The sequence below is a fragment of the Talpa europaea genome (genome assembly GCF_964194135.1).
Source record: "Talpa europaea genome assembly, chromosome: 1".
Taxonomy (NCBI): domain Eukaryota; kingdom Metazoa; phylum Chordata; class Mammalia; order Eulipotyphla; family Talpidae; genus Talpa; species Talpa europaea.
In genome coordinates, this window is record NC_140073.1 from 3,318,084 (window position 1) to 3,345,167 (window position 27,084).

At 69.3% G+C, this 27,084-nt stretch overlaps 3 protein-coding genes across 3 annotated transcripts; 1 reads left to right on the forward strand and 2 right to left on the reverse strand.

The window, feature by feature from the left end:
• The first annotated feature begins 1,116 nt into the window (after positions 1-1,116).
• Positions 1,117-19,847, forward strand: PC (pyruvate carboxylase). Its single transcript, XM_084248584.1, has 20 exons — positions 1,117-1,340; positions 1,408-1,592; positions 1,791-1,956; positions 2,034-2,179; positions 2,278-2,395; positions 2,556-2,707; positions 3,553-3,671; positions 5,736-5,898; positions 7,753-7,935; positions 15,659-15,803; positions 16,078-16,167; positions 16,252-16,473; positions 16,828-16,984; positions 17,206-17,446; positions 17,532-17,781; positions 17,961-18,205; positions 18,288-18,467; positions 18,556-18,804; positions 19,041-19,181; positions 19,259-19,847. The coding sequence occupies exons 1-20, from the start codon at positions 1,205-1,207 to the stop codon at positions 19,505-19,507; spliced, it is 3,537 nt and encodes a 1,178-aa protein (XP_084104710.1). The 5' UTR covers positions 1,117-1,204; the 3' UTR covers positions 19,508-19,847.
• LRFN4 (leucine rich repeat and fibronectin type III domain containing 4) lies at positions 10,418-12,523 on the reverse strand (the record flags this gene model as incomplete). The annotated part of the gene is made up of 2 exons (XM_084238863.1): positions 10,418-10,979; positions 11,175-12,523. The coding sequence occupies 2 exons, from the start codon at positions 12,521-12,523 to the stop codon at positions 10,418-10,420; spliced, it is 1,911 nt and encodes a 636-aa protein (XP_084094989.1).
• Positions 19,848-21,722: 1,875 nt separating the features above from the next.
• RCE1 (Ras converting CAAX endopeptidase 1) lies at positions 21,723-24,374 on the reverse strand (the record flags this gene model as incomplete). Its single annotated transcript, XM_084230798.1, has 8 exons — positions 21,723-21,958; positions 22,262-22,324; positions 22,591-22,662; positions 22,789-22,956; positions 23,454-23,532; positions 23,802-23,885; positions 23,979-24,081; positions 24,190-24,374. The coding sequence occupies 8 exons, from the start codon at positions 24,372-24,374 to the stop codon at positions 21,723-21,725; spliced, it is 990 nt and encodes a 329-aa protein (XP_084086924.1).
• Between the last annotated feature and the right edge of the window lie 2,710 nt (positions 24,375-27,084).

The following is a 27,084-nucleotide window of genomic DNA, read 5'->3' on the forward strand; positions in this document are numbered from 1 at the left end:
ATCCCACTGCCCCCATCACGGCAAGCAGCACTGTCTCATCACAGCCCCCTCAGTATACGTGGGTCCCCTGCCAGTCCCCACTGCCTCCCCGCTCAGGGTGGGTCATGCCCCCCATCCCATCCCATGATGCCCAGAGGGAGACCCCAAAGGGGCCACCAGAGTCCCACCCTGTCCACACCCACGGCCCCCCTCATGCCGCAGGGTCTCTGGCCCCCCGGTTGTTGATCCTGGGTCTTTCCAGTGAGGTCTTTGCATTGTGTTTTATTCATTGAACATCCTGTCATATGCCTTGCTTGAAACAAATGGCTGGTCAAGCGTTTTCAACTTTTCCAAGAACCACAGCGGCTGTTGGGGGGGGGGGGCGGACTGGAGGGGCCGCGGGACCAGGCCCGGAGCGCAGCTGTGGCCACAGACTCAGGTGTGCTGGGCTGGGCTGGGCTCTCATCACCCCAGACGTGAGGGGGTGGCCGCCGGAGCGTCTGCACAGGGAGTTGCCTGCAATTGATTTATTTTTAATTCTTTTTATGGAGGCAAAATACATGCAACGAATTTCTCGGTCCACCGCCTGTCAGCGACCCACTAGCGCGTCCACACTGTGCGCGCCGTCCCCCCCGCTGTCTCCGGAGCGCTTCCTCTCGCGGGGCTGAAACTCTGCCCCAGTAAACACAGGCTCCCCCTGCCCGACTGCCCTGTTCTGTGGCGGGGAGGCCTCTGGGGCCGGGCGGCGCAGCCGTGGGGATGTGGGGATGTGTGTCTGCGCGCGCCCCGCTGGCCTGCCCCATTCCCCCTGCAGCGGCTGAGTTTTGCTGCTCGCTTCCTTTGCAGCCCCAGTGCTCTCTGCACCTCGACTAGCCCTGAGCAGTGGCTTTGCCTGGGTCAGCTCCCTGCCCCCGCAAAATGCACCGGCACCCACCCTGCCCAGCCAGACTGGAGGCAGGGGCGGGCTGGCTCGGTGGGTGGGGTCCCGAACCGGGGCTGCCGGGCTGTGCGGGGCTGTCCGAGCCCTGTGTGTGAGACTGACCGCGGGCCACGGGGTGGGCCACCGCGGCTTCTGTCCCGGCTGGAACTTGCCCCCCAGGGAGTCTGGGCCTTGGCCAGGAGCGAGGAGGAAGGTGGTGCTGGATTTCGGAGGAGCTGCCGTGGGCCCGGGCTCTTCGTGGGCCTCTGGCCATGCTGTGCTGACCTGGCATTACTTTCCCCACAGATGCTGAAGTTCCGAACCATCCGCGGGGGCCTGAGGCTCCTGGGCGTGCGCCGCACCTCCACCGCCCCGGCTGCCTCCCCCAGTGTCCGGCGCCTGGAGTACAAGCCCATCAAGAAGGTCATGGTGGCCAACAGAGGTGGGTGCGCCTGCCCCGCCCCTGCCCCCTGCTCGAGGGAGCCAGGCGCTGACTTCTGCCCCCCCAGGTGAGATCGCCATCCGCGTGTTCCGGGCCTGCACGGAGCTGGGCATCCGCACCGTGGCCGTGTACTCGGAGCAGGACACCGGCCAGATGCACCGGCAGAAGGCAGACGAGGCCTACCTGATCGGCCGCGGCCTGGCCCCTGTGCAGGCCTACCTGCACATCCCAGACATCATCAAGGTGGCCAAGGTGAGTGGGCGGGCGGAGGCCTGAGGTGGGTCTCGCCTGCGTCTTCTCTGGGCACTGGTGTCAGTTGGCAGTGAGTGGCTGTGAGCGCAGAGTGGGGGCAGGGGGGAGAAGGCTGAGGAGGTGAGTGGGGGCAGCGCCAGGCTTTGGTCAGGACATGCGTGAGGGAATCTGAGGGGGCCCCACCCTTCCTCCCCCCAGGAAAACAATGTGGACGCTGTGCACCCCGGCTACGGGTTCCTGTCAGAGCGCGCAGACTTTGCCCAAGCCTGCCAGGACGCGGGGGTCCGCTTCATCGGGCCCAGCCCGGAGGTGGTCCGCAAGATGGGGGACAAGGTGGAGGCCCGGGCCATCGCCATCGCCGCAGGTGAGTCGTTGGGCCAAGCCTCGGGGTTGGGCCTGGGACTCCGCCTGTCACAGAGCCCCCCACGTGGCTCCTAACAGGCGTCCCGGTGGTGCCCGGCACGGACGCCCCCATCACTTCCCTGCACGAGGCCCAGGAGTTTTCCAACACCTACGGCTTCCCGGTCATCTTCAAGGCCGCCTATGGCGGCGGGGGGCGCGGCATGAGGGTGGTGCACAGCTACGAGGTGAGTGGCGGGGCCGGCCGGTGGGCCGGGTGTGGGGGTCGTGACTGGGCGCCCGCGCCGCAGGCCCAGCGTCCACGCGGCCCCCACCTGCCTCGCAGGAGCTGGAGGAGAACTACACCCGGGCCTACTCGGAGGCTCTGGCCGCCTTTGGGAACGGGGCGCTGTTCGTGGAGAAGTTCATTGAGAAGCCGCGTCACATCGAGGTGCAGATCTTGGGTGAGTGAGGGTCCCACCTCCTGGGCTGGCAGCTGGCCTTCGGGAAGGCCCCCGGCCGCTGCGATGTCAGGGCCCAGTCACTGTCCCCGCGGCTGGGCTGGCTGGCGGGTGCGGGAATGTCTGGGCTCCAGGAGGGCTGAGCGCGCTGCCCCCACCCCAGGGGACCAGTACGGAAACATCCTGCACCTGTACGAGAGAGACTGCTCCATCCAGCGGCGCCACCAGAAGGTGGTGGAGATTGCCCCCGCGGCCCACCTGGACCCCCAGCTTCGGACCCGGCTCACCAGCGACTCTGTCAAACTGGCCAAGCAGGTGAAGGGCAGGGCTCTAGGGAGACTTCTGGAAGCCAGGGGCAGGGGCACCTCCTCCTAGGGCAGGTGGGCACCCCACAGCCTGCTGGGAAGGGGTGTCCAGGTGCCAGGCCCTGGGGACCCTCCCTGTGAAGGGCCAGAGACCCAGCCTGGAGCCCAGAAAGGCTGGCAGGGTGGGGAGCAGGGGCGTTAGCCACGCCTAGCCCTCGCACGGCTGAGCCTCCGTGCCACCAGCCAGCCAGAGTGAGGAGTGAGGCCCCGGCTGTGGGTTGGGGGACTCCTCATGGTGTTCCCTTCTCACTCCTTCTCAGCCGTGCCCTCCCCCACAGCACTGGTCCCCCGGCCTCTCCCAGAGGTAGGTGGGGGCCACCACCGTGTGAGAGAGCGCCCCCGAGGGTCAGGCCTGTCACAGGGCCTTGCTCTCTGTTCTCCTGGGCCCTGCGGGCTCCGCCCCGACTCCGTGCAGGCGCAGCCCCACTTTTACCTCCCCTCCTGGAGCCCAGCCCAGGGCGTGGCCATGCCTCCGGCCTGCAGGGCCCTGAGGAGACACAGAGGTGGTGCCTGGCGGCCTCTGCAGGGGGCTTTGGTGCCTCGTCTGAGGAGCCTCCCTGGGGGGCGGGCAGGAGCCCAGGCAGAGCCCTGGGTGGCGGCCAGGCCATGATAGAGCAGAGGAGAGGGCGCTTTCTGAAGACTCGGGGTGAGGGCCCAGGAGGTGTGGATGGCAGGGCGTGAGGCAGTGGCCCAGGAAGGGCGCCCGGGAGATGTCCTGGCCTCCGGGGCAGGGCTGGGGTGGGCCCTGCCGCTCCCCTGGGCGGTGGGCTAAGCTGCTGACGGCACCTCCTGCAGGTGGGCTACGAGAACGCGGGCACAGTGGAGTTCCTGGTGGACAAGCACGGCAAGCACTACTTCATCGAGGTCAACTCGCGCCTGCAGGTGGAGCACACGGTCACCGAGGAGATCACCGAGTGAGTGGGCGGCCGGAGCCTGTCGTGTCCACCTGGGAGGGCGGTTAGTTGACAGCGGCCAGTCCTGAAGCTTTGCTGGCGGCTGTGAGAATCCGTAGGAAGGGGCACAGGAGCCTGCCCAGGCCCTGCCCTCAGTCTGGGGCGAGAGGGGCCACCCCACGGCTGCCGTCGGTGCCTCATGAGGAAGCACCCGTTGCCCGGCTTTTCAGATGAGGAAACTGAGGCTCCCAGCGGTTGAGAGAGTTGCCCCGGGGCGCACAGCGGGGGCTGGGAAGGGGCTCGCTCAGCTGTGTCTGCAGCTCTGCCCACTCCGTGTCGTCCTTTGTTTTCTTTTCCACCTTTGTTTACTCTACCGTAGCAGTAGCTTGACACGTTCAGGTGTTTGGTAGAGAGCTTCTGCCCTACTTTTTAAGTTAGTATTTCTTGAAGGCGTTCCCCACAGCCTCGTTCCTCTGAAGAACTTCTGACGTTCGCTGTCATGTCTGCACAGCCCCCGTCAGCACTCGGTGCCCTCGTCCTCTCTTCTGAGACACCCGTTGTGTCTGGCCTTGTGATTAGTGGGGTGTCGACATCTCTGCGCCTAAGCATCGGCCGCCTCTCTGACGGTGGGCGTCTTCGGCGGGATTAGCTGATCAAAGGATCTGCAGCGTCTTGCTAATTAGCTTTCTATTTTGCTTATACCAGCTTGTTCTCCCGCAGGCACTGAGTGTAGACTTTTATTTTTTCAAGGTTTTTTTTTAAAAGATTTATTTGTTTGTGCATACGAGAACTGGGGTGTAGGCCAGAGGTGCCGGGGGGTGAGGGGATCCACCAGAGAGTGGAGAGCAGAACAGGTGGATCCACTGAAATCCACTGCTGAGGGGAGCAGCGGGGAGCCAGGAGAGGTCTGCTGCGCCCTGTGGGTCAGCTCCCTGGCCAGGGATCGAACTCGTGCCGCAGTGGCTGCGGACAGCTTGATAGCCCAAGACTTTAACCCCTGCACCACCAGGGAGGCCCCTCAGTGTAGACTTTCCTAAAAAAATCTTCCCATTTTAAGGTAATAGCCTCACATGGCCTCAGTGTGCACACCTTGAGCCATGGCGGCCTTAAGTCCCCTGGCTGTGGCCAGTCCATCTCCCCCTGACTTCCTGGCAGTTCTTCCCCTACCCCTGGGCCCATCTGAGGTCAAGGGTGCCGTGGGGACGCGGCTGCCTTTGCCCGCCGGCGCATGGAGACCCCAGACCCAGCTGTCTGGAAGCCAGGGCTGGGTCTAGGTGGATGCCCGCGAGCCCTTCTCCAGATGCAAAATCCTCGTGGCCTCTGAGCTGCAGGGTGGGCATCCCACGGCTCCGGAGGGGTTGGTGTCAGCCAGCCACCCACAGGTGCAGGCTCCGCCAGGTCTGGGTCCGGGCGGGGGCGTGGTGAGCCCGCCCCTCCTGGCGGGCCGACCCCGGTCCTGTACACAAAGCTGGGGTGGTGGGGGCGGGGGGCGTGCAGCAGGGCCTGCGGCGGGAAAGACAGAGAACGCAGTGACCCCAGGCCGCCTCGCCACAAGCCCGGCGGAGGCACCCTGAAGACCTGGAGTGTGGGTGACGCGTGCCCTGGGGCAGCACGGCCGGCGCGAGGCTCTGCTGTGTGGCCCGTCGCTGGGAACCTTGAGCTCCGCCATCTCAGATGGCGTCTCCATGCCTGCCTGCAGCCCAGGGCCCAGGGGTACAGCGTGCTGACCACCACCCCTCCCGGGAGGCCCTCCTCCTGCAGTGGTCTCCGTTTCCATGAGTCCAGGGCGCCCCCCGACTTGAGGGCTCAGATCCAGGCTTTAGTAGGGCTGGGTTGGGGGAGGTAGGGGGGAGGGGGGAACAGAGCCGCCTCAGGGAGGCCGGAGGGCAGAGCAGGGGGCCATCTGGGACCAACCGGAGCGGGGAGAGGCAGACATGGCTTCCCCCTCATCACATCCTTATTCAGAGCCGGCAGGTTCTCCGCCCTGGTGGTGGGGGCAGGACCGCTGAGGCGTCAGGGCTGGGCAAGTGTGGCCAGCCTCCTCCTGCAGCCCCTGCTCACACTCCCCCACCCTGGCCCCCGCAGCGTGGACCTGGTCCATGCCCAGATCCACGTGGCCGAGGGCCGCAGCCTGCCGGACCTGGGCCTGCGGCAGGAAAACATCAGCATCAACGGCTGCGCCATCCAGTGCCGCGTCACCACCGAGGACCCCGCGCGCAGCTTCCAGCCAGACACCGGCCGCATCGAGGTAGGCGGGGCGTGCGCCGCAGCCCGGGCCCGTGTCCTCCAGCCCCTCCGGGGGCCTCGCTGGGCTGGGCTCAAGCCAGGAGCAGGCCCCGTCCACGGTGAGGGCAGCACACGGGCGCGGTGGCGCCTGGTGCCGGGGGTCGGCCAGTGGCCGCGCGGCAGGGGAGCACGCGCGAGGGAAGCCAAAGGGGGTCCCCAGAAAGGAAGCCCAGGCCCTTCCTCCCAGGGCAGCCCAAGCCTCGGTGCTCAATGGGCGGTGCTGGCCTGGGTGCCGCCTCGGGTCAGAGGGAGGGTGCTGGCAGGCGGGACCCAAGGGTGTCACAGAGGATTGAGCCAGCAGCCCAGTGATAGGGGCCAGCTGAGTGCAGGGGCCGTCCAGGACTGAGGGAGTTGGGGAGACCTGAAGGAGACCCAGAGGCCACTCAGGGCTGCCAGAGGCTGAGGGTGGCGTAGAGGAAGGTTGGGGGCAACCAGGGCAGGCCCCCCACAGGGTCCTGTGCCTCCCCAGGGTGTTTACCGTCTGCCTCTTCTCTCAGCCAGCGATACCCCAAAGCCATTGCTCGCCCCCTCACCCCCCCAGGCCTAGGGCCCAGTTCCCTGGCCCTCTGTCCCACGCCAGCTAAGAATACCTCGGCCCTGCTGGTCTGCCGCCCCCCATCTGTCTGCACCTCTAGGAAGCAGGGCGGGAGCTGAGCTCGGCTTCTGGGGGGGGGGGGACCGTGTGAGACACTCTCGGGGCTCCTGGGCGGTGGGGGAGGAGCTTGAAGGGCGAAGGGAGCTGGTCTGCGGAGCAGAGACTCTCTGGATCCTGTTTCTGGAACAATCCCAGTCTAGGTGGGGGAGCCCCAAGCCGAGAGCTGGCCTGCGGCTCCCCGCCCCCACCCCCCCACCCCACGCCCCCCCCCGCCCGTCTCCGCCCTGCGACCTGCCTGCCTCGGCCTCCTCTCCCGAGGCCCGGCGCCTCGGAGCCCGGCTCACCGCGCAGTATTTTCAGCCGGCAGTTCCTGCTCACGGCTGAGTGTTCACCCTTAAATATTTTATTAAGTTCCTTTTATCGAACGCGGGTCTGTGTCCCTTTGAAGCAGAACGTAGCCGGGGGGTCCAAGCCCCGGCTGCCCCTCCTGCTCCCCAACTCCTTGCCTGTGCCCCTGTCCTGGGCGCGGTGCTCCCTGCTGGGGCCTTCCCGTGTTAGTGCTGGTCACTCCCAGGACACCCCAGAGCTCAGCCCGTGGCTGTCTCCCCCGTCTGTCCCCAGGAGTCGCCCCTGCACTTGGGTCCACACTCGACGCTGCTCCTCCCTGAGCCTCTCCTGCCCACCTGCCCGCTCCTCCCTCCGCCTCCCTTCACCCCTCTGGAGGCTCCCGACCCTGCGGGGCACCGGGGCCTTCCCAGCCACGAATATGCCGGACGGCTCCCAGCTCGCCGGCCCCTGCCCCGCTGCTGCCCGGCCTCCCCGCCCGCGTGTGTCCCTGTCCGCCAGCCGCGGGTGGGCAGGACGGCCGCGGGCACACCGGCCTGCAGGGTGGGTGATGAGCAGATGAACGAGCCTGGGGCGGGAGAGCTGGCAGGGCAGACGTCGGGAGGTCGCTGTGAGCAGGTCCTGCCGGCCCTGGACCCCATCAGCCCCAAGCGTTGGACACAGAGCCCTGGGGCTGGTGGCATCTCCCCGGGCGCTGCCCCTGCGGCTCCTCTGGGGAGGCAGAGGCCGCGAAGGGACGGCACTTACAAGGCTGCGCCCCTGGGTCTCAGACACACACCGAGCGGAGCTTCGCCAGCCAGAGCGGGGCCGTGCCCTCGAGGGCGTCCGCGCCCGCCAGCCCGGGCCACCTGGCCTGACCCCTCGCCCCTCCCGCAGGTGTTCCGGAGCGGGGAGGGCATGGGCATCCGCCTGGACAACGCCTCTGCCTTCCAAGGAGCCGTCATCTCGCCCCACTACGACTCTCTGCTCGTCAAAGTCATCGCGCACGGCAAGGACCACCCCACGGCCGCCACCAAGATGAGCAGGGCCCTGGCCGAGTTCCGCGTGCGGGGCGTGAAGGTGAGCGCGTGGGCCGGTGCCCCTGGCCCTCCCCGCCCCGCTCACGGGGCCCTCCGGTGCTCCCCGCTCTGCTGGACCCGAGCACCTCGGACGCTGGGGGCAGGCGCCTGCCAATGGCCTCCTGTCGGGTCCGGCGGGGAGCCCCAGCCTCCTTCCTGCCCCCCTAGACCACGCGGCGTTGTGCTAAGTCCACGTCCACCCGGCCTCCTTCCGGGTTCCCCGATCCCACAGGTTGGGTGGGGGCCCCGGAGCCGGTTTTGGACGAGCTCTTAATTTCAGGAGTGTGGTCACCTCGGGGGAGGGCCCCTGCCAGGATGAGGTCACTTGGCACAAAGTCAGACGCTCCCTGGCCTGGACTTGCAACTAGGGGCAGCTGGGCCAGCTGGGGCAGCTGGGGAGGGCCAGGAGCAGGAGGTGCCGGGACAGAGGGAAGCAGAGGCCCTGCCTGACCAGGACCTGAAATGCCTGCTGGCCCGGGGGGCCTGGGCCCGCGTCCGGAGCTGGAGAGGAACGCACAGCCGCATGCTGTCGTGTCTCCGACCCGCACCGCCCCTGCCGTGGGCATCGCCGGGCAGACGCCGCCCGGCTGTCTCTGGGCCGCCGCAGCCCTGCCTGTGGTCCGGCTGGGGTGGGGCATGCGCCATACCCCCTCCTGGCGGCCTGTGGCCAGTCCCCACCTGTCGACCTGCTGCGTGGCCCAGCAGCCTGCGGTGCAGCAGCCTTTAGAAAAGCGTGCAGGCGGGGGGTGGGCACCGTTCCCCAGTGTGAGGCCCGGAGGGGGGTCTCTGTTCTTCCCCGGCACGCCTGCCCTCACCTACCCCACACAGTGCCCAGGCCAGCGTGTGCCCCAGTGGGCAGCCTGGCTACCCACACCGCCCGCCCATCCTGTCGTTCCGCGTTGTCCTGGTTGGTGACCCCGCGGGCCCCTGTGGTGGTGCCCAGTTCCTCTGCTCCCCCAGCACCCAGTTCCCACCTGTGTGTCCCACTGGTGCCCAAGGGCACAGGCCCCTGCACCTGTCTTGCACCCACACCCGCTGTCCTCTGGCCCTGCAGCTTAGTGAGACTAGGGCTATGGGGGCCGCGAGGAGGATGGGTCCCCCCCAAAACGTGCACCCAGACCAGCACTTGCTCAGCACCGCCCTTGCTGCCCTCTGCTCCTCGCCCCTTCCCACCCTGCACAACCCTGCCCTCCCTGCACCGCCCATCTGGTGCTCCTTCTTGCGCCGCTATGAAGACCTTGTTTCACTCACACGCCTCAGCCACACCCAGGGGTGTGGTCCGGGGTCGGGATGCTGTGCAAACCCACAAGTGTGTGTGTGCAACCTGCACATGTATGCACACGCACCTCCCCACACCACCTCTCAGCAGGATGTCCGTACACGGGCCCTCAGCAGGTGTTCTGTGGCACCACTGCCCAGGCACCCCGGGCGGGTCCAGGCGCCAGCACCCCACTCCATGGGGGCCCAGGCAACTGCATGCTGGGGCACCCCAGGTGCCCGGTGCAGGGTGGAGGCCCACCGTGCCTGCGAGTATGTCTGGGGCTCTGGCTCCTCCCCACCGCTGCCTGGGAGCAGCGACTCTTCAGAGCCTGGCGAGGCCACGCCTGGGCCGGAGGCCGGAGGGAACCCGGCCTGGGGCGGTGGAGCTGGGGTGTTGGCGGCCACCCCAGTGTCCAGCGAGGGGGCTTGACGCAGCCTTCCCAGACGAGCCTGAACAAAGCCATGGGTGTGCTGGTGGAGCAGCTGGGCCCAAGACCCTGTTCAGGCCTGCAGGCCTGCAGGAGGCTTCCAGAAGGTCTTCAAGGACAGCAGTGCAGGGGCACTCCCCACCCCCGTGCCTGGGAATGGCGTTTACCAACCCAGACCCCCGGCGGGTGGTGAGCAAGGGTGTTGCCAGCGGCAGCCCTGGCTCCCCTTGCCGAGCTGGGTCCTGCAGGTGCTGGCCTGGGTCCCTCTGCCAGGGGCTGCGCCACCGCCGCCCACGCCATGAGGACGCGGCATCCTGGCCATGGCCTGCCAGGCAGTGAGGACACAGGCAGTGCTCTCAGGCCGGGGTCACAGGTCAGGGGGCGCCGGGCTGCCAGACAGGTGAGGGGGCCAAGGGCTCCAGGCTGCTCCCCTGCCTCCACGTGGTGGGCAGCTTGGGCAGCTCCAGGCAGGACACCGCCCCAGGCCTCAGCCAGGTCCCACCCTCCCCTCGGGCCCAGCAGCAGGAGACCAGAGGCCAGCGTGGAGGCAGCCCCCCAGCTTTTATTATAAAGAAAAACAAGACTCCCGCTCGGTGGCTGCAGCCCCCCATCAGTAGCCGGAAGCACCTGTCGGAGGGCGACCCCGCACACCCCGAGGCCAGACTGGGGAAGGGCCCCTGTCCTGCCCGGCACGGAGGGGCCTGAGGTACCGGGGGTAAAGCCCGGAGAGGCTCCCAGGCAGTCCTGGCGCACGGGCCGAGGCCCCCCCACCCCACCCCGGGCCGGCTCGTCCCTTCACACCACACTCTCCTCCAGCCGCTCCGCGCTGCCCCCCACCCCCCGGCACGCTGCCCCGAGCAGCCCCCCGTGCACAGAGTGGCTCCGCCGGGCCCAGACCCCTCCGATGCGCCTGGCGTAACCGTAGCACCCGCCGGCGTCGCCCAGGTCCAAGGAGCAGCTGCGCTGGGGGCGCGGTGGGGGGCTCCGCGGCGGGTGGGTCTTGGGGGTGGGGCTGGGGCCGCCGTTGGTCTGAGACTGGACGTGGCTGAGCTTGAGGGGGAGGCGGCCGTTCCCAGCCCCCCGGCCCCGAACCAGCAAGGCCACGGTGAAGACCAGTAAGGCAGCCACCAGCACGCCCCCCACGGCCACCGTCAGGGTCCCGCCCAGCACGTGGGCCTGCAGGGCGTGGCACAGCGGCGTGGCCGGCAGCGTGGAGAAGTGGGCACAGCCCAGCAGCCGCGTGGCCGTGAGGTCGGAAGGCCCCGCGGCGGGCGACAAGGCCAGCAGGCAGAGGTCGTAGTCGGCCCCCGGGACCAGGTGCTTCAGCAGGAAGTGGTGGCTGGAGGCCGGGACGATCCTGCAGGCAAGGGTGGGCGGTCAGAACCGGACCGAAGCCCACCCGAGGGCGCAGACAGGTGCGCCGCTGCCGCCGGCCCCCCGCACACCTGCGGCCTCCTCCCCGCGCCCCGCCCCGGGCGGCACATGCAGAGGAGCCGGGGGAGCGCGGGAGGGCGCGCGGCGCCAGGGCGGGCGGGCAGCGGCGCGGCCTCACCTGTAGATGAGGGTCTCGTCCTCGCTGCTGTTGTACTGGATTTGGAACATCCACACCGGCTCCGCCGGCCGCCCCGGGCCCCAGCTCACCAGCCCTGAGGTGGCGGTGACCTCCGTCACCTGCACGGCCGGCTCCGACTCCAGCGTCCCCTCGCCCTCGGCGGCGGTGCGGGCCGAGGCTGCAATGTCCGAGGGCCCGGGGCGGCCGCCCTCGGCGCTGCCGTTCCCGCCGTGGGGCAGGGCCAGGACCCGCAGCTCCACTCGGGCGGTGGCCTCGCCGGCTGGGTTGGTGGCAATGCAGGTGTAGCCCCCCGCGTCCCCGGATCCCGTCACCCCAATCTCAAGGGTCCCGTTGGGGAAAGCCCGGGCACGGGAGGAGTTGCCCACTAGCCGGTCGTCGGGGCCGACCCAGTGCATGGTGGGCGCAGGGTCGCCCAGGGCCCGGCACCGCAGCGTGGCCCGCTGGCCCTCCAGCACCCAGAGGCGCTGCGTGTGGCGGGCGATGAGGGGCGGCTCGCAGGAGAACTCGCCCTCGGGCACGGCCCAGAAGTAGCGGCCGGCCAGGCCGGGCGGGGAGGCGCAGGTCTCCAGGTCGTCGGGCCGTGCCAGCCGCCGCAGCCACAGCAGCTCGCAGTTGCAGTGCAGGGGGTTCCCGCTGAAGCTCAGCACCAGGGGGGCGGGCGAGGCCTCTGCGTCGCGCCCCCGAGAGAAGAGCGGCTCGGGGGCCAGCGTGGCCAGGCGGTTGGAGGTGAGGTCGAGGCGGGAGAGCTGGCCGAGCTGGGCGAAGGCGCCCGGGGGCAGCGCGTCGATGAGGTTGTGGTCGAGGTTGAGGGTGTGCAGCACGGGCATGGCCCCGATGCCCGCCCAGGGCACCTGCCGCAGGTTGTTGTAGGACAGGTCCAGGTCCTCCAGGCTGTCCAGGAAGTCGTCGAAGGCGCCAGGCGCGATGCGACCCAGCTGGTTGCCGCTGAGGATGAGGTGCTGCAGGTTGACGGGGCCGCGCAGGCTGCCGGGGCCCAGCTCCGCCAGCCGGTTGCCGTCCAGGTGCAGGGAGCGCAGGCTCTCCAGGTCCCCGAAGGCGCGGGCGCCAATGCGGGTGATGGCGTTGCGGGACAGCGTCAGGTCCACCAGCCCCGTCATGTTGCGGAAGTCGGGCGGCCCCAGGGCCTGGATGAAGTTGTCCGCCAGCCGCAGCTCCACCGTGCGCCGGTCCACGTTGGGCGGCACGAACAGCAGGCCCCGGTGCGCGCAGAGCGTGCTGAGCGACTCGGACAGGTTCTGGCAGACGCAGGGCAGCGGGCAGGCGGCCGCTCCACTGGCCAGCAGCAGCAGCAGGAGCGGCGGGGCCATGGTGAGCGGCCTGGGGGGGCAGCACAGGGCAGGGGGGGCTGCTGCCCTGCACGCCGTGCCCGGGGCCCGCGCGGCCCCACTTCCCCGGCCCGGCAGGGGCGGGGTGGGGGGCAGGGCCGGAGGCCTCGACGGCCCGAGGGCAGGCGGGGCCCGCGGGGCCGGGCACCCCGAGTGGAGGTCACATTCCCGGCAGTTCGGGGGAGGCCAGGCTTGGGGGCCAAGGTGAGGCGGGAGGCAGGAAGCGGAGGTGGGCACGGGAGCTGGGAGGGTCCCGGAACTTCCTTTCTCCGCGGCCCTGGCACCGGAGCCCGCCCGCCGCCCCCTCCCCCGCGCCCCCCCGCGGGCCGGCGCCCCGGCCCCTCCCGCCAGCGCCGCCCCCCGCGCCGCCCCTCCCGGCCGACCCCCCCCCCGCCCCGGCCGCCCCGCGCGCCCCCCGCGGCCTCCTCACCTGGCGTCCGCAGCTCACGGGGCGCGGGCCGGCCTCCCCGCGGGCCCGGCCGGCCCCCGCCGAGTCCAGGCGGCTCCCCCGCGGGGGCGAGGCCGGGGGCTGACGGGCCGCCCGCCGCGTGCCCTCCGGCCCATGGCGCTCGGGCCCGCGGCCCCGGCTCGCTCGGCTCCGGCGCCCTTTCCGGCGGCGGCGCAGGAGGCGGCGGGCGGGCGGGCGGGGGCGCGCCGGGCGGGCGCGCGCGCCGCGGACACGCACGTGGGGCGCGGGCGGGGAGGGGCGCGGGGGCCCCGCGGGCCCGGGCCGGCTCCGAGGTCACGGGGACGCGCGGCCCCTGCCGCCCCCGGCGGCCCCGTCACGCCCGCGGCCCGGGCCGGCGCAGGCCCGAGGCGCAGCCCCCCGGCGCCGCCGCAGCGCCCCGCGCGCGCCCCCGGCCGCCCCGGCGCCCCGGCATCCCGCGCCGCCGCCCCTCCCGGGGACGGGCGTCTTTGTCCTGCGCCGCGGGCGCCCCCCGCCCCCCGCCGGCCCCGCGCCCCCGCCGCGCCGCGCGCGGACCCGCCCGGCCGCCGGGCCCCTCGCCGTCCGAGCCGCCTGCTGAAGGTCACGCCCGCTCCGCATCGCGAGTCACGTGCGGGGGCCCCGGCCCGCCCGGGCCCGTGGGAGCGGGGGCGACGCCCCCGGCCGGCGGCTGCGGGGTGGGGCCCGGGAGGGCTCGGCAGGCGCCGCCCCGCCCCCCGCGCGCCCCGCCCGCCCCCGCCCCGGCTCGGCCCGCGCCCCGGCAGCTGGCGGCGCACGCGGTGGAGGCTGCGCCTCGGCGGCCCTCGCGCGCCCGCGCCCGCCCCCCGGGACCGGCCCGGCGCGGCAGAGCGAGGGCTCCCCGCGGGCCGCCCCCGAGAGCCGGGCAGAGGGGGCCCCTGAGGGCCGCAACCGGGCGGGCGCCTCGCCCTTCCCCACGGTCCCCGGGCGCCTTCTGGTTCCCGGGTTCCCTGGACAGCCCCTCCGCCACCCCATTCTTCGGGGCTGGGCGGGGCGGGAACTGGGGAGCCGGAGGGGGGCGCTAGCCCGGCCGCAGGGCACCCTGCCTGCCACCGCCGCCCGGGCCGCCCTGGCCTAGAGGGGGTGACGGCACCGCCGCCCGGGGCGCGGCCCGGCCGCCGAGGCCCTCCTCCCGCCGCCCCGCTCGGGCCAGCCGCTGGCCTGCAAGGTGGAGGCGGCCGCTCCGGGCGCGGGTTGGCTCTGGCTCCTGCCCCCGCGAGGCCCGTCCCCGCGACGGGCTCTGCCGCCGGCGTCCATCCTCCGCCCCCGCGCGGCGGCCCGGGAGGTCAGGACCGCGGCTGCCCGCCCGCCCGCCGGACTTTTCCGCAAAGGGAGCGGCAGGCGCGGCCGCGCGGAGGGCCCTTCTCGCCCCGGGCCGCGAGGGTGCTGGCCGGTCCGCTGCCCCGCCTTGCCCGGCGGGACGTCCCCGTCTCTCTAGGAGGAGCCCGCCCTGGTCTCGGGCAGGCCGTGGCCCCTCGGGCCGCCGGGACCCCCGGCCTCTGGGCACAGGTAGACTCGGTCGGCAGCAACAGGGCCGGCCGGCGCCAGGCCGGGAGCCCCGAGCAGGCGCGCCGGATGCCGGCCCTGAAGTGACAGCTCACGGGGGAGGGGGGGACCAGGCGGCCCGGCGCGCTGGACTCAGCCCTGCGGCCTGTCAGAGCATTTCTCATGGGGCAGCCGCCCGGCCCCAGGGCGTCTGGCCCCGCCCCAGCCTCATGCTTCACCCCGCTGCCCAATGAGCGGAACTGAGGGCGCGAGAGCGGAAAGGAGTGGAAGGAGTGGACGGTGACCTCAGCCAGCACCCGCCCGCCCGCTCCCAGGCGCGAGGAACGCGAGGTCAAGGGCTGAGGAACCTGCCCGCAGAAACTGCTAGAAAGGGGAGTAGCTGGCCCTGCAGAAGCGTGGGGGGGTTCGCGCGGCCAGGGGGGCCGAGGCAGAGCCAGCCCATGGTCCAAAGGTGCCGACACACAATGGCCGCGCGTGAGGGGACCCGAGAAAAGGTCGGTGCGGGCGCGTGGGTTCACTCGCCGGGTCGCCAGTGAGGAGTCCCCAGAAGGGGGAGAGGGACGGCGGGCAGGAGGGGAGCTGCTGTGGGCTGGGTGAGCCGCCGAGGGACACACGGGGCGGAGGCCCGGGGGTGCGGGCAGTTCTGGGCGCTGACTGGAGCCGGAGGCCCAGGATGAGCCCAGCGGGGCGATGGGCTGGGAGGAGCGGCCGAGTGAGGCCCTGGATCCGCCCGCGGGGTCCTGCGGGGTCGAGGTGCGCTTGGCCGGGGCTGGGAGGTGCTGGTGGAGGCCCTGGGAGAGATGCGGGTGGGGGCTGGGGGCAGAGGGAGGCCGGGAAGGTGCCCTGGATCCAGCCTGGGGGGGCCGCGCGAGAACGCGGGGTGGCCCTGGGGTGTGCGCGTCGAGGGTAGGGGGCTGTGGAGAAGCAGGGCTGCGGGGTGAGGGTGGCTGCTCCACTCCTGCCCTGTGGGGAGGTGCTGGTTCTGGAAGCGCCAGGAAGGCAGGAGGGAGGAGCGGAGTCCCACCCGCGGTGGGGCGAGGGGCGGGCAAGAGTGTGCGATCCTGGGGGGCTGTGCCGGCCCCGGTGCTGCCTCAGCCTCTCCCGGCCCGAGCCGCGCGGTGATGCCCGCGCCTGCCCCTGTCTTGCAGACCAACATCCCCTTCCTGCAGAACGTGCTCAACAACCAGCAGTTCCTGGCCGGCACCGTGGACACCCAGTTCATCGACGAGAACCCAGAGCTGTTCCAGCTGCGGCCTGCGCAGAACCGGGCCCAGAAGCTGCTGCACTACCTCGGTCTGGCTCCACGTGGCACTGCCCCCCCCACGGGCCTTGCTCCTGGCCCCGCCCCTCAGGGTGCAGCGGGACACACACACACACACACACACACACACACACCCCGGTTTGGTCCATGTGGCCTTCGTGGGCCTCCTTGGGCTGTGGGAGCACAGGGGCCACCGGGAGGACCGGGTGTCCTGGAGGCAGCCCCCACCCCGAGCCCACCCACTCTCCCCGCTGCCCTCGCTCTGACCGCCCAGCCCGCCCTGACCCGCGCCCACTTTCTCCCCAGGACACGTTATGGTGAATGGCCCGACCACCCCGATTCCCGTCAAGGCCAGCCCCAGCCCCACAGACCCGATTGTCCCGGCGGTGCCCATAGGTAGGCGAGAGTCATCCTGCTAACTTGGGGGGACGCGCGGCCGCCACCCCCAGGTTGGGGGGTGCTCACGGTCCGTCGCCCTAGGCCCGCCCCCGGCTGGCTTCAGAGACATCCTCCTGCGCGAGGGCCCCGAGGGCTTCGCCAGAGCCGTGCGCCGCCACCCGGGGCTGCTGCTGATGGACACGACCTTCCGGGACGCTCACCAGTCGCTGCTGGCCACGCGCGTGCGAACCCACGACCTCAAGAAGATCGCCCCCTACGCGGCCCACAACTTCAGCAGACTCTTCAGCATGGAGAACTGGGGAGGTAGGACGCCCTGTGGGGCCCCCAGTGCAGCAGGCCCCCGGGGACCCGCCCGAGAAGCTGGAGGTGTGGACGCGAGGGCAACCAGGCGCCTGGAGCCCACGCTGGCCGGGAGGGGGCGGCCCCAGGGCCGGGACCGGGGTGGACTGTGGTGGGGGGGCGACGCCAGCCTGCTGGTTATAGCGCGGGATTGGGGGGGTCACAAGAGGGGTGCCGGGAGGGCACGAGCCTGAACTGCCCCGAGACCCGCCGCGGGAAAAGCCCGCGGGACGGCGGAGGCGGAGGGCGCGCGAGACGGGCAGAGCCCGGTGCTCGGGCCAGAGGCTCAGCCTGACCCCCCTCCCCTGTCCCCGCCAGGAGCCACCTTCGACGTGGCCATGCGCTTCCTGTACGAGTGCCCCTGGCGGCGGCTCCAGGAGCTCCGGGAGCTCATCCCCAACATCCCCTTCCAGATGCTGCTCCGCGGGGCCAACGCCGTGGGCTACACCAACTACCCCGACAACGTGGTCTTCAAGTGAGCCGCGTGGGGGGGGGGGCACCGCTCGGAGGGGGCCGGGCCCCACGCAGCAGCCCGCGCCCCCGCGGGCTCGAGACCCAGTCTCAGCAGCCGCGCTCAGCGAGCCGGGCCCGGGCAGCGGCGGCCCCGCGAGGGCAGGGGAGGGCAGGCGCCGGGCCGGGCCTGAGGTGTGGCGCTGGGGCCGCGACGGGGCCGGCCCCCGGGCTCTCTCCCGCCAGGTTCTGCGAGGTGGCCAAGGAGAACGGCATGGACGTCTTCCGGGTCTTCGACTCCCTCAACTACCTGCCCAACCTGCTGCTGGGCATGGAGGCCGTGGGCAGCGCGGGCGGCGTGGTGGAGGCCGCCATCTCCTACACGGGCGACGTGGCCGACCCCAGCCGCACCAAGTACTCCCTGCGGTACTACATGGAGCTGGCCGAGGAGCTGGTGCGCGCGGGCACCCACATCCTGTGCATCAAGGTGCGTGGGCCCGCCAGGCCCCGGAGCCCCCGCCCGGCTGCCCTCCCTGCCGCGCGCCCTCACCGGCGCCCTCCTGCTCCCCCAGGACATGGCGGGGCTGCTGAAGCCCGCGGCCTGCACCATGCTGGTCAGCGCCCTGCGGGACCGCTTCCCGGACCTGCCGCTGCACATCCACACCCATGACACCTCGGGGGCGGGCGTGGCCGCCATGCTGGCCTGCGCCCAGGCCGGGGCGGATGTCGTGGACGTGGCAGCGGACGCCATGTCTGGGATGACGTCGCAGCCCAGCATGGGGGCCCTGGTGGCCTGTACCCGAGGGACGCCCCTGGACACAGGTAGGCCCGCCGGCGGCCCACGGCGCTTCCCCCGCAGCCCGGGCGCGTCGGGCACAGCCGCGCACCCAGCGATCCCGCCCCGTTCCCCCCCCCCCCCCCCCCGGCCTGAGGGGCCCCACGCCCGCAGCGGGGGGGCCCCCGGGAGCTCGGCCCCTGTCCCAGCCTCTGGCCTCCCGCAGGGGTGCCTCTGGAGCGCGTGTTTGACTACAGCGAGTACTGGGAGGGGGCCCGGGGGCTGTACTCGGCCTTCGACTGCACGGCCACCATGAAGGCGGGCAACTCGGACGTGTACGAGAACGAGATCCCCGGGGGCCAGTACACCAACCTGCACTTCCAGGCTCACAGCATGGGGCTGGGCGCCAAGTTCAAGGAGGTCAAGAAAGCCTACGTGGAAGCCAACCAGATGCTGGGCGACCTCATCAAGGTGAGCCGGCCCGGGGCGCCCACGCCGCCCCCGGGGCCCCCACGCGGCGCGGGCGCCCCCACCCACGCGTCCTTCTCCTCAGGTGACGCCCTCCTCCAAGATCGTGGGCGACCTGGCCCAGTTCATGGTGCAGAACGGGCTGAGCCGGGCGGAGGCCGAGGCGCAGGCGGAGGAGCTGTCCTTCCCGCGCTCCGTGGTGGAGTTCCTGCAGGGCTACATCGGCACCCCGCACGGGGGCTTCCCGGAGCCCTTCCGCTCCAAGGTGGGCGCCGCCGGCCCGGAGGGAGGGAGGGAGGGAGGCAGGGAGGGTGGGCCGGGCGCGTCGGGCTGACCCTCGGCTTCCCCGCCAGGTGCTGAAGGACCTGCCGCGAGTGGAGGGCCGGCCGGGCGCGTCCCTGCCGCCCCTGGACCTGCAGGCGCTGGAGAAGGAGCTGACCCACAGGCACGGGGACGAGGTGACCCCGGAGGACGTGCTCTCGGCGGCCATGTACCCCGACGTCTTCACCCACTTCAAGGACTTCACCGCTACCTTCGGGCCCCTGGACAGCCTCAACACCCGCCTCTTCCTGCAGGGCCCCAAGATTGCGGAGGAGTTTGAGGTGAGTGGCGCGGGCACCTCTGCCCCCTGCACGGGCTCGGCCCGCAGAGCACCAGCGCTCACGCCTGCCTGGGGCCGCCGGGTGCTGGGAGGCTTGGGGCGCATAAAGCGCCTCCAGAGAGCGGGGAACTCGGCCTTCCCGAGCGAGCTGCAACCCAGGGTGGGAGACTCGCCGGGGCGGGGGCGGGGAGCTGCTCTGCTCCCGCCCCCACCCCAGCCCCCTCGGCCTCCCCGCAGGTGGAGCTGGAGCGGGGCAAGACGCTGCACATCAAGGCCTTGGCCATAAGTGACCTGAACCGCGCCGGCCAGAGGCAGGTCTTCTTCGAGCTCAACGGACAGCTGCGGTCGATTCTGGTCAAGGACACGCAGGCCATGAAGGTACAGCGCCCCCCGGCCCGGCGGGGGGAGGGCTGGGGGTCAGGGAGCCTGGTCTCATGCCCCTCGCTCCCCCCCAGGAGATGCACTTCCACCCCAAGGCCCTCAAGGACGTGAAGGGCCAGATCGGGGCGCCCATGCCCGGGAAGGTGATCGACATCAAGGTGGCCACGGGGGCCAAGGTGGCCAAGGGCCAGCCCCTGTGCGTGCTCAGCGCCATGAAGATGGAGACCGTGGTCACCTCGCCCATGGACGGCACCATCCGCAAGATTCACGTGACCAAGGACATGACGCTGGAGGGCGACGACCTCATCCTGGAGATCGAGTGATGTGGCCGCGGACCGGCCGCCTGGCCGTCCCCACCCCAGGCCTTCAACAGACACTGCGCTGCCAGGCGGGCCCAGGCCAGCCGGTGCCTGAGGCAGGAAGGCCTGGCCCCGGAGCAACTGCCCTCGCTGCTGGGGCGGGGGAGGCTCCCGGGGCGGCCCGCCCTCCCCCCAGCCCGCTGTCCCCCCTACGGAGCACGGCCGTCCCGCGTCTTCATCTCTTGCCAAATCAGGGGCCTCCCCTCGCCGGAGACGGCAGGTGGGGGTGCGGGCGGGGCCCGACCTCTGGACGGGGGAGCCCTAAGGCCCGGGGCCCGAGAACACGGCTCAATAAAGCTGCTTTCCCCGCCCTCAGCGGTGCGTCCCGTGACGCCCGCCCCAGCGCCACTCCGCGGAGGCCGCCGCCGGGACACGCGTGGGGGAAGGGCGGCCCCGCCTCGAGGGTAGCGAGTGACGGCGGCGGCCCTGGCTCGAAGCGCTGCTCAGTGCCCGCGGTACCCACACGGCACCAGCTGGTCTCGGGGAGGCGGCTACTCGAAGCACTGACTGTCCGTTAACACAAGACACCGACCTTCGCGACGCCGCGAGGGCCCCGCGGCTAGCGACGGGCAAAGTTCACCCCCAGGCTGCGACGGCCTCGCTTGCCAGTGACGCCGCTCTGCCTTCCTAACCCAGGGCCAGTCGCCCACCCAGTCAGGCGGGCCTGGGTGTGAACAGGAGCCACCCGGGAGGCAGGCCCGGCCTCAGGTGGGAAGCTCCGCAGTGAGGAAAGTGTGGCAAGTTCGGGGCCGGGATCGAGAGTCCCAGGGTGCAATCCTGCCCCTCCCCCGCAGCAGGGAGGCCCGGGTGGGACAGCAGCCCCCCCCCAGCACTGCACTGCTGCCCTCTCCAGCCCCCCGTGCAGGAAGGTGGGGCTGGGCATGAGCGCAAGGCGGGGGATGCACAGCTCCAGAAGGGGCGAGGCAGCGCCCAGGTTTCTTAGACACCGGCCCTCCCAACCCCCCCCTCCAGGGGCCAGGCAGCAAGTACCTCAACACCCTGGGGCGGGCCTGCGCCTCTTCTTTGGACTGGAAAGGCCCAACTGCCCCCTCCGAAAGGCCCACGCCCAGCCTCTGCCTCCTGCACGGCTGCGGCGCCCGCGGGGGAGGACGGTGCCCGCGAGGTGGGGGTGACGCGGGACGCCCTCAGCGGCAGAGAGTAGCCCGCAGCGCCGCGGGGAACGTCTGTGCGTCCATTTCCTTCAGACGTCAGCTTCGGGGTGGGGGGGCCGGGTGTACCTTGTCCGAGGGGCCGTGGGAATCACCAAGAAAAAAGAATCGCCGAGAGAAAACCGAGAACCATTCTGAAAACAAAAGGAAGAGCAGCTGGAACTCGCGCGGAGTCCAACACGTGCCGAGGCCCTGCAGGCCGGAGACAGCTCTGGGGGGGGCCGGGGCCGGGGAGCCTCGGCTCCAGGCGCCTCCTGACCCACGGCCCGTTGGGCGCCAGAAGAGCCGCTCCTGAGTGACTCTAAGCTGGTTCCACTTCCACTTTAGACATAGCTTCCCGTGATTTAGGGGGACTCGGGGGTGACCCCGCGAGACCCTCAGTGACCCTCCCACCCTCTCAAGGAACACAGGCTGGAGGCTCCCTCCCCGGGGTCAGGGCCCAGGGTGGGGCCCAAGACAGCCTGAGGGCGCCACCCTGTTTCCTACGCCAGGGCCAAGCAGGCCGACGCACCAGAGGTCAGGGTCCGGGCGGCCAGCACACCCCCAAGGCCCAGAGAGACCGATCCTCACAGGTCCAGGCCGTGTTACCCAAGTTAAATCTCTTTAATATCCCGGTACAAAGTCCTAATGCAAAAAGACAGTGACAAAACCCTGGGAGGCCGGGGGAGGGCCTTTCGTCAGTTCCGTCCCCGAGCAGCTTGTCAGAGCAGAGGCGGCACGGGGGCTGGAGAGGCAGCAGTCCCACGAGTGCACAGGCGTGCGCGGCTCCTGGGGCCTGCCCGTCCCCTCACCTCCAGCTGCGCCTCAACCCTCCTTCCAAGAGGGGCTGCGCCCTTCGGGTGTCTGCTCCTCTCTCTTGGTCCCTGCGAGTCCACTAGCTCTGGCTTCAATCCCCTAAAAAAATCCCTGAGAGCTCGGGGGCCCCGGCCAGCTCCTCCCCGGCAGTGGCCCTTGCCGGGGCGGGGGCGGGGGAGCCCATGAGAGTTCGTGGAAGCGCGCAGGCGCGCGGGTCAGGAGCAGAGAGGGGCCTCGGAGCCTCCTGCCCGCCCCAAGAGCACGCAGAGGGGGAGGCTGCCGTACAGCTTGGGGTCCGTGAGCGGCCGGAGCAGCAGCAGGAAGAGCCCCACGCCCAGGGCATAGCCGGCCAGCAGAGGCCGCCTCTGCGGGTGCTCCAGGGCCGCACAGACGGCGGGGAAGCCCATGTAATTGCAGAAGGAGTGACAGAGAACCGGCCCGATCAGGTGTCCTGGGAAGGGGAGACAGAGCAGCTCAAAGAGCAGTCCCACGACTGCCAGGGCCCTTCCGGGGCCAATAACCCTCAGCCCCGAGACCAGAGCCCAGCGCCCCGGCAGCCATGCTCGTCCACCCACGCGCCACAGCCTCTGCCTCCAGCCACTCAGGCGGCACCAGGCCGAGGGCCCGGCTCCGCCTTCCACAGGGATGGCGGGAAAAGAACCTGTCGCCCCTAGAACACACACAGTCTCCCCATTCTCCCGCCCTTGCCTGTGGGCCCGAGCCCCCAGGAACCCGTGAGAGACTGAGGACCAACCTGTGCGGATGAAGAGGAAAGCAGTGTAGGCACCGAAGACGGCTGTGTAGGAGAACTGGAACGCTGGGGACGGGGAGGCCGCGAGTGACCACACCTGCATGCCCTTCCTACCCCAGCGCTGCTCCCGTCAGCCAGGGACACCCCCTTCCCTGGGGGCGGCGCGAACTGCCCTGGCACCTATGGTTGTCCTCTGCACCCCAATTCCCATGGTTAGAGGCCCCCCTAATACTGCAAGCCTCTGTTCCCAATGCTTCCTCCAGAGTAGCTACGAAAGACACCCCCCCACGCCCCAACCCACGACTGCCCCAGGCAAGCGCTTCAGGACTCACCTGCAGACAAGAAGATACTCCCTACGCTGTTCTGGCGGAAACGAAGCTGCTCAAAAATGTGGTGGAAATGGGCTAGGAGGAAGGGGAGGCCCACGTTACCATCCTCCTGACTTGCCCTATGGGCCCTACCCTAGCCCCACCCCCTCTTTGGCTGTCATGCAGAAAACACCTCAACAGGATCAGATTGGAAAGACTCACCAACTCCAAAGAAGAGCGGGCAGGTGAACACGGCAGGGCCCAGGCCCGTGCACGGCGCTAACATGGGCAGCATGCAGGCCCGGAACACCAGCTCCTCTGTCAGGGGTGCGATCACTTGGTTCCGCAGCCAACGCATGTCTGTGAGGCAGCGAGCCCAGGAGCGAGGGGCTAGTGAGGGGATTCAGGACAAGCAATGAGTGACTAGCTACCTAGCGGGGGGACCCCCTTCCACAACCTTCTCTCGGCCAAACTCAGCTTGGGCATCCATGTTCCTGAGAACAAATAAGGGTGGAGTTCCGTTTATCAACCCTGCCTGAGACGTCTCAAAGGGACCGAAAGAAAAGGCGTTCGTAGCTGAGGCAGGGTATCTTAGTGGCAAACTGCAAAAATCAAGATCTCCCCAAGATCAGCTCTAGCATGGAGAAGTCAAAGATCCGAAGAAGCAAGCGACGATGCTCTACCAGTCTACACGGAGACTAGGGACTGCTAGGGTGCTCGGGGGCCCCCTGGGACACCAGGAACCAACTCTCAGGACCGACCTCCATGTGTTCCTATTTTACTGGTGAGGACACAGAACGTCTCACATCCAGGTCCCACCGTGACTCGCTCTCCCGGGTATCCCAGACTGCCTGCACCCACTTTCTACCTCAGCCCTGAAGACTCACCTAAAACCACCTTCAACCCATCCGTCAGGTCACAGGGGCAATCCATAGAGAGCTGCATCAGTGGGCCCAGGAAAAGGATCTGGGAGGGAGGGCAGGCAGAAAAGCAAGAATGATCACAGGAAAGACCACTCGAGTCCCATGCCTTTGCCCAAGCAAGGCCCCCTTAGACCTCAGACTTCCTGGTCTTGACCAGCCTTCCCTACCCACACACACCCCAGGGGGCCCTGGCCGCCTCACAATGCCTGCCTCCCATCAGCCAAAACCTGGTCACAACCAGGATACGGAAAAGGTGAGGGAAAGGCCATCACGCCAGGAACAAAGAGCAGCAGGCGAAGCGGCAGCACTCACCATGGTCAGCAGCAGGGGCAGCAGTGCTGCCGGGAAAAAGCCCTCCAGCCTGAAGCCCATCAGGGAAAGTAGGGATGTGCCTGGCTGAGCCACAGGAAAAGGGGCATCAGTCTAGCTCCCTACCCCCGAAGAGCCCCAAGACCTCTCCCGGTGCCCTCTGCCCCGCCTCCTCCGCACCTGGATGCCTGTGAGCTCCCTCCAGAGCAGCACGCAGAGGGGCGAGAGGCTGGACACCACCAGGACACTGGTGAAGCGCCGCTTGATGACGGCAGGGTGGTCCCTACGGAGGGGGCAGTTAGTTTGGGGCCCCCGCCGCGCCGGACAGCACGACCCCGCCCCCAGCCCCGCCTCGCGGAGCCGCGGTCCGGGCCGCGCGCCGTCCCCGCACCTGGGCAGCTCGCTCTTCCAGACGTAGAGGCTGCCCACGTAGGAGCAGGCGAGGCTGAGGCAGGAGAACACGGACACCCAGCAGCACAGCCCGGGGCCCGGGCCGCCCAGCGCCGTCGACTCGGGCTGCCGCTCCGGCCGCGACACCGACAGCAGGCGCAGCGCATCCCCGCCCAGCGCCGCCATCGCGCCCGGATCCCCGGCGCGCGTCAGTGACGCGACCCCGCCGCTCGGCCGGCGCCGACCGGAAGCCCGGTGACGTCACCCGGCGGCGCGGGCGACCGCCCCGCCCCGCCCCCAACACCCAAACAAACGAGGCGCGCGCTGAGCAGGTTTATTGAGCCGCGGTGGACTCGGCGGGGGCAACTCAGAGCGCGGGGCCGGGGCGCAGCCACTCGGACAGGTTGGAGACCTCCTGCAGCCACAGCGCGTCCTGCGAGCGGAGAGAGGGCCGGGTGAGGCCAGCCCCCGCTTCCCGCCGCGCCCTCCCCGCGCCGCCCGCGCCCGGTTACCTCCAGGCCGCGCCCGGGCCCCGCGCCGCTGCCGCCGGGGCTCCGGGGGCCCGCGGGGAACCCCGCGCCGCTCGGGACGGCCGGGGGCGGGCCCGAGGCCCCGGCGGCGGGGGACGCCGGAGTCTCCGCCACGCGCCGGCGGACGCGGTTCCTCTTGAGCCTCCTCTTTCCTACTGGCCGGCGGATCCCTAGAGAAAACAAGCCCCCTTATCCGACTCCCCAGACCTGTGCGAGGACCACCCCCCGCACCCCCAACGGTCACGCCAGGGCCTTAGTGAAAGCTACGGGCCGCGCCACCCACCCCGAGTGGATGATGGGCCCTGAGCCCGCCGCTCAGCCGGCAGAGACGACGACACGCTGCCAGCGAGCACCGCTGAGAACTTTGTCAAGAAGGAATTCCCCGGCGGCCCCCGCATGCTCTCCAAGGCAGGCAACGCTGTCGCCAACCGCGCTGATAACCCGCAGTTTGCCAAGGGGCTTGTGACCTTGCCGGGGGTCGCGCAGGCCTTGCAGAACAGGTGGTCACCCATGAGGAGAAACGGGTCATCTCATCCCGTGTTTGCGGAGGCCCAGCTAGGCCCGCTAATACTGGGCCCCACTTCGCCCTGCGCAAGGCACTTGCTGTTCGCGTTTGCCCGACGCAACGCCGTGGGTCTCCAGGCTGAGCGACCCAGCTAGCGGCGGGGGCCAGAAGACGATGCCCGACTTGCCCAATAGTTGCCCGCGTGGGCTGGAAGGTTTCTCCCAAGGGCCCTTACAATGAACAAAATCCAGAGGCGCGCCAAAGGCTTCTGAACCCTTTCAATAAGCTCCGGAGGGTGACTTGACTTTCAGCCTCCCCCACAGGGCGCCACAAGACCATCCACCTCTGCGCCTGCTTTGGGAAAATGCCCCCGCCTCATCGAGAGGTGAGTTCCGAAGAAGGGGATACTGGGGACATGATCAGCCTGTCCCCGGTGCCCGCTCCAGATGCGGCCCGGCAAATTTTAAGCCTAAACCGAAGACAAACGGTTTTTGTCCAACCGCGCATGCCACGTGGTGCACCAGTAAGGTAGAGGAAGGCCTTTTCCTTGACAGCAGCATGGAGTTGAGGTGCCTGATGGCGCTGGGGGGGCGGGGGGGAGGGTAACCAAGTGTGAGACCCCCATCAGGGATTTGTCTGGGATTTATAGTCAAATATCTCAGAACCCCCCCTCCAAAAAAAAATAGGCCCCAGGGCAGGGGGAAACCTAGAGGGAGGAGCTGGGGCCAGGCTCGTAGCCCACCCTCTCCCCCACTTCAGCGCCCTTTCATCTGGTCCAGATCAAAATTGGCATCTTCCAGCCTTGGTATCAGGCTGAGGCTGCAGAGTGGTTTCAGATCTTCCTAACCCCCATCCCTGGCCAGACTGCCCAGAAGGGGCATCTGAAATCATACCAAGCCAGCCCTCGCAACGGCACCACTGGTCACTTTCTGCAGAGTCCTTGGGAGTCAGCACTAGCCTGCTCTTTCGTCCATGCCTGAGTTGCTCACAGGCATGGTCCATGCCCCCAGGCAGCCTTGCTATATGAGCTAAGTTTGGCACTAAAAATAAGACAGGTTACCAGAAGGGGAGGCAGGGGAAGGATGAGAACAAGGGGGGAAGCGGGCTAGGGTAAAGGACTGTGGGTGCTTTGTGGTGGGTGGGTGTGGTGACATCCGATACATCTGAGGTGTAAACCTATACCCCTAGTCAGCTGTAAATTAATGTTAATGAAAAAAAAATATTTCCTTAAAAATAAAGCAAGTTTGGATGATAGATTCTTGTTGAGCAGGTCCTGGGAGGGTAAGTCAGGGAGCTAGTCCTGGATGAAGCTCATAGATGCTCAGAGAGAAACATGTGCAAAGCCCAGGGGTAGAACAGAGACCCCGTAAACCATGTCTGGAGGCTAAGAAAGGTTTCCCTGAGTCGTCCGAGCTGGGTTATGAATGATGAAGAGAAATATGCCGGGCCAACAAGGGGACATGGAAGGAATTCCAGGCTGAAAGAGTCGTGCAAATACCGAAAGGCATGACAGGTGTCCAATGTAAAAGGAAAGCGAAGGGGGTCCTACTGGAAACGAAGCTAAAGGGGTTAGGTTTTCATCTGTAAAACTGGAAGGCAGATAATTGCTCATTTTGTATTAGAAAGATCATTTGTCAAAGGTGTAGCTGAGAGTCAGTCAAGTTAGAGGCAGGAAGGCCTCAAGAGCCAGAAGTCAGGTTGCAGGATACAGGCACCACCAGGAGTCAAGAGGCCTCAGTGACAGGCCTTTGTGGTCGATCCTTTGCAGGACACAAGAGTGAGTGGCATCTGCAATTTCAGGTGTGAAATCTGCATAGTGCAGTTACCGAGAGCGACTGAAATGCGAAGAGCTGACTAAGTG

Excerpts from the sequence above, each read along its gene's own strand:
- PC (XM_084248584.1), top strand. The coding sequence starts at position 1,205 with ATGCTGAAGTTCCGAACCATCCGCGGGGGCCTGAGGCTCCTGGGCGTG. Across the intron at positions 1,593-1,790 it reads ACATCATCAAGGTGGCCAAG|GAAAACAATGTGGACGCTGT; the intron begins GTGAGTGGGCGG and ends TCCTCCCCCCAG. Across the intron at positions 15,804-16,077 it reads GAAGCTGCTGCACTACCTCG|GACACGTTATGGTGAATGGC; the intron begins GTCTGGCTCCAC and ends CTTTCTCCCCAG.